The sequence below is a fragment of the Oncorhynchus mykiss genome, chromosome 21, assembly GCF_057628025.1.
Source record: "Oncorhynchus mykiss isolate SJ-2025 chromosome 21, ASM5762802v1, whole genome shotgun sequence".
Taxonomy (NCBI): Eukaryota; Metazoa; Chordata; class Actinopteri; order Salmoniformes; family Salmonidae; genus Oncorhynchus; species Oncorhynchus mykiss.
In genome coordinates this window covers 9018445-9023743 of record NC_143042.1, presented here as the reverse complement: position 1 = coordinate 9023743, position 5299 = coordinate 9018445, and the positions used below count along the sequence as shown (strand labels likewise).

Below are 5299 nucleotides of genomic sequence, written 5' to 3'. Positions count from 1 at the left end.
TTTCATTTCTAGTCTGGGCTAGTGGCTTGCTTTTATAAGGAAATACCAACACAACATGTATAGAAGATAGTGCTGAGTTTTAGTTCCACTTTTTAATTGAACATTTGAATAAAAGTGGCTATCATTGCTGCCGATAATTGAGGCTATAGAATTAACAATTTATCGGCCTACATTTTCACGTTTTTTTTTTAAGGGATAGGGTACTTTTGCTCTCGTTTCAAAATCATTTAATGAAAAATTACAAAACAACACATCCTTGAAAGCTCTAGGTAACAATACTACAGAAGCTGAATTATTTCATTTAAAAAATAGCATCCCTAAAACACATTATTGACCTAGACCAGGGCTCTCCAACCCTGTTCCTGGAAAGCTACCCACCTGTCGGTTTTCACAGGGTTGGAGAGCCCTGGCCTGAGCCTTCCGTTTCAAATATAAAACCTTTTTACAACTGTTCATTCTTCAGTGCCACAAAAGCTTCAATTCTTTCAATATATTCAAACAACTCATTAGATAAATGTACTGCACCTCTGTCAAAAAGAGCATGAAGAGCTATCAGTGCTACAACAATAAACTTTAAATATTACTTTTTAAGCATTAAATATTATTATAACAAATAATCATGAATAGTTATGAACAGAATAACAATATATTCATAATAATGATGAGACAAAAATACATTAAGAGAACAAAACGTATATAAAAAACATAATTTAGAATAACATTGTGTGTGGTGTGTAGAAACTATGCATCTGTGTGTGCCTGGTTATCCGGCTGCCTGACTGCTCCTGTGCACGTGCGTGGGTTCTCAGCAGATCTTGAGCTTGTCCAGGTTGAGACTGATCTTCTCCATGTACCTCTGCCCCTCCACCAGGCTCTGATAGACTGTCTTCAGGGCCTCTCCACCAGGCTTGGCCAGATCAGGGCAGCCCAGGGCCTGGGACAAAGAGTGCACCCACCCCCGCATGCTCGACAAGTCTTCATACACCTGACCACACCTGCTGTCTTGCAGACTCTCCTCCAGGCCCCCCAGGTGAACCCAGATGGAGGCCAGGCCCTCGATGGGGGGGTTCATGGGGTTGAACTCCATCTCTGGGGGAACGTCGAACTGAGGTAATGGAGGGAGAGTAGAGGGATTTGTGTATTTGTTTTTAATTTCTTTGCATTTATTAAATATAAAATAGTTTTATGGACATTTTAATCAGTAGACTTTGCCTGATACTATGCTGAGCGAGTCAGTCAGTAAAATAAAATCCTCATGTTTGCTTTAACCACAGTCATATTTGACTCATACATGCACATACACGTGCGCCCACACATTGCTATTAAGCGAAGGTCTGTAGTACACCCAACAATATTTCTATTGAACAAAATTATCCTACTCATGTCCGTTGACCACAGAATACTTTGATTTCGTATCACGCATACAGAGTAGCTGAGTAAGAGGTGTGTGGGGTACCTCGGTCAGATAATTCTTTATGTGGACCAAAGTGATCATGGCCAGCAACTTGATGTTGTTCCTCATCTGGACGTCCCCGTTGAGGGGCCGACCGCGTTGAGGGTGACACACAGACACAGACACCACCAGGCCCAGGCAGAGAAGGACCACAGAGACATGCATCTTGTTTTATCTGGAGAACAATACAAATACCACGCTATTTAGTATATGGTAATAAAATAAGATATAACATTTAGCAGACGGTTTTTCAAAATAGACTAAGTCATACAATTTAAAGGGGCAATCCGTAGTTGCATTAAATGAATGATATGTACCCATTGAAGAATATAACTTAGAAATGCATTAGTCCAACTGTTGTACCTCATCAGAACCCAAAATATAAGCTTGTTTTACTCCAGTGTTCGAAAATAACGTACATGTAAACACACAGTATATAGCCTCAAAACATGGTTAAAGTCAATTAAGTTTTTTCACCACAACAAAGATGCTGCACAGAAAATGTGCTTTACAATGTTGAAATTATTACATTTGCGTTCATGTAAAAATCATAAATAATCTGTGAAATCATGAAAAATAAAATGCCTGAATATGTCTAAAGTTGAATGCAAGCATAATTAGTCTGTTTCTTCAAAAACTTAACTTTGAGCTGTCATGCCACTCAAATTTACATACTCATCTTCAGAATCTCATGTCCTCTCTCCTCATCCACAACTGTCCCTTAGAGCTCTATCCCAGTCACCCCCAGTCAGTGCTGAAGTCAAGTCTTACCTGGTGGTTGTGAGGCTGTGGTGGATGTGTGATAACCAGAAACATCCATGCCTCCATGCATGGTTCCCTGGCTTTATAGCTGTTGGTTGGAGCCCTGTCCGGTTGACTCACAGCCTGCGTGAATCATCATCACTGTGTCACCCCCAGGTCCTGGGCAGCTCCTCTCCTCCTACCCCCCTAACCCCCACCTTCTTCCTCCATCCGGACCCAGCCCATGGGCCCAGACACACCCAGCCCGTCATGGTGCAGGTCAGGACATTCACCTACATGTATTTATGCTCCCTGAAGAACCAACACACTGCACGGTGAAATGTTAAGCTCATGTCCAGACAGCCAGTTCATGTTTTAAGTTGAGTTTTTTGATCGATTTCCATAATTCAAATTTCAATAAAAATATATTTATTGCCATAAGTAATTGTGTAATTTAGCAGTGAAATGGAATTGAATTGTGGATTAAACTGTGACACGTGGTGCACAATTTAGAAGATGAAAAATGAAAGGGCACTATAGTCCCAAAGACTATAATCAACCGAAGGATGCATTTACCTTTACTGAAGTCACTGGTATCTCAATGCAGCACTGTTTCTTACAGCAATGTGCAAAGTAAATCACCAGAACTAGTGAATGTTAACCTTTCACCTTTCACATGGGCATCCTGGGAACCTGAAGCTGATTCAGTGCATTACTATTAGTAGCTAGTTAGCTAGCTACTTCTCTTAAGAAAATACAAATAATGCTGACTGCAGCTTTGAAACCCATTAGCCTTAAGCTTTAAAATGATGAGTTTGTTTGCTACTGTATAGCATATTCTCTCACACCTTCTATCAGAAAATGGATGCAACTGCACTACCCGCAACCACAGGACACTCTTAAGGGTGGTGCGGCCTGCCCAACCCATCAGGGGCAAACTACCTGCCCTCCAGGACACCTACAGTACCCGATGTCACAGGAAGGCCAAAAAGATCACCAAGGACGTCAACCACCCGAGCCACAGTCCGGGCCTCCAACGACGGGCCACAGTTCGGAACCTCCTGAGACGGTCCACAGTCCAGAACCTCCTGAGACGGTCTACAGTCCAGAACCTCCTGAGACGGTCTACAGTCCGGAACCTCCTGAGAAGGTCTACAGTCCGGAACCTCCTGAGACGGGCTACAGTCCGGAACCTCCTGAGACGGTCGGCGGTCCTGAGCCTCCAGTGACTGTCGGCGGTCCAGAGCCTACAGTGACGGTCGGAGGTCCAGAGCCTTCAGCAGGGGTTCTCAGTCCAGAGCCTCCTGCGACGATCTACGGTCCGGTTCCTCCGGCCACGATCCACGGTCCGGAGCCTCCGGCCACGATCTACGGTCCGGTTCCTCCTGCGATGATCCCCGCACCAGAGCAGCCATGGAGGAAGATGTCGTATCTGCTAGCGGAGTGGGTACTTCGTCCCGCACCGGAGCCGCCCCCCGATGGTGGACGCCCACCCGGACCCTCCCCTATTGAGTCAGGTTTTGCGGTCGGAGTCCGCACCTTGGGGGGGGGGGGGGGGGTACTGTTGGTTGGGGCGTGATAGTGACTAGGGTGGTTCATCTAGGTGATTACTGGTTTATGTTGGCCTGGTATGGTTCCCAATCAGAGTCAGCTGTTTATCGTTGTCTCTGATTGGGGATCATATTTAGGCAGCCATTTCCTCATTGTGCTTGGTGGGATCTTGTCTACAGATAGTTGCCTGTGTGCACACCAGTAGCTTCATGTTTCATTTGTGCTTGTTTGTTTTATTTGGTGAGTTTCTATAAATTTAAATATGTGGAACTCTACGCACGCTGCGCCTTGGTCCAATCATTTAGACGATCGTGACACCAATAAAATTTGATTTGATTAATAACCTAATGATAATACTACTGATATAGGGTCAACTGCATTTTCCAGCCATGATTTAATTTAATTCATGTGAAATGTCATTCCTCATTTGTTGTGTTTTTGTGATGTAGTTACTTATCTATTACCAGGGTAATTATGAGAAACCGCAAGTTATCACAACTAGTTACCACAGTAATACATTGCCTATTTATTGTGTGCTGTAATGATGCTACCAAAAAAAACATTCTTGCATATTTGTTTATGACAATTAAGTAAGACAGAACCATTTAAAGCATGTGTCAAACTCATTCCACCGAGGGCTGAGTGTATGTGGGTTTTCTCCCCTCCCCTGTACTTGATTGATGAATTAAGGTCAATGATTAGTAAGGAACTCCCCTCACCTGGTTGTCTAGGTCTTAATTGAAAGGAAGAAACAGAAACCAGCAGACACTAGTCCCTCCATGGACTGAGTTTAACACCCCTGATTTAAAGAAATGTTAATTTGCTTCAGGGTGGAAAATCATTTCAGATCAAAGCTTCATCTGTTCATTAGTTAGTATCAGCTGTTGGTGCAGCTCTCTGGGTTGTGGTGTACTTCATCTGTTCATTAGTTAGTCTCAGCTGTTGGTTCAGCTCTCTGGGTTGTGGTGTACTTCATCTGTTCATTAGTTAGTCTCAGCTGTTGGTGCAGCTCTCTGGGTTGTGGTGTACTTCATCTGTTCATTAGTTAGTCTCAGCTGTTGGTTCAGCTCTCTGGGTTGTGGTGTACTTCATCTGTTCATTAGTTAGTCTCAGCTGTTGGTGCAGCTCTCTGGGTTGTGGTGTACTTCATCTGTTCATTAGTTAGTCTCAGCTGTTGGTGCAGCTCTCAGGGTTGTGGTGTACTTCATCTGTTCATTAGTTAGTCTCAGCTGTTGGTGCAGCTCTCAGGGTTGTGGTGTACTTCATCTGTTCATTAGTTAGTCTCAGCTGTTGGTGCAGCTCTCTGGGTTGTGGTGTACTTCATCTGTTCATTAGTTAGTCTCAGCTGTTGGTTCAGCTCTCTGGGTTGTGGTGTACTTCATCTGTTCATTAGTTAGTCTCAGCTGTTGGTGCAGCTCTCTGGGTTGTGGTGTACTTCATCTGTTCATTAGTTAGTCTCAGCTGTTGGTTCAGCTCTCTGGGTTGTGGTGTACTTCATCTGTTCATTAGTTAGTCTCAGCTGTTGGTGCAGCTCTCTGGGTTGTGGTGTACTTC

At 43.8% G+C, this 5299-nt stretch overlaps 1 protein-coding gene across 1 annotated transcript; it reads right to left on the bottom strand.

The window, feature by feature from the left end:
* Positions 1–210: 210 nt before the first annotated feature.
* LOC149972967 (leptin-B-like) lies at positions 211–2333 on the bottom strand. The gene is made up of 3 exons (XM_090214982.1): positions 2225–2333; positions 1457–1628; positions 211–1105 (listed from the first exon to the last, which is right to left on the bottom strand). Exons 2-3 carry the CDS (start codon positions 1616–1618, stop codon positions 806–808), a joined length of 462 nt encoding a protein of 153 aa, XP_090071108.1. The 5' UTR covers positions 1619–1628; positions 2225–2333; the 3' UTR covers positions 211–805.
* Between the last annotated feature and the right edge of the window lie 2966 nt (positions 2334–5299).

What these genes read in the sequence shown, in the direction of transcription:
- LOC149972967 (XM_090214982.1), bottom strand. Translation starts at nt 1,618, where the DNA reads ATGCATGTCTCTGTGGTCCTTCTCTGCCTGGGCCTGGTGGTGTCTGTG. An exon ending in TAAAGAATTATCTGACCGAG is followed by an intron (nt 1,106 to 1,456) that starts GTACCCCACACA and finishes CCATTACCTCAG; the next exon opens with TTCGACGTTCCCCCAGAGAT.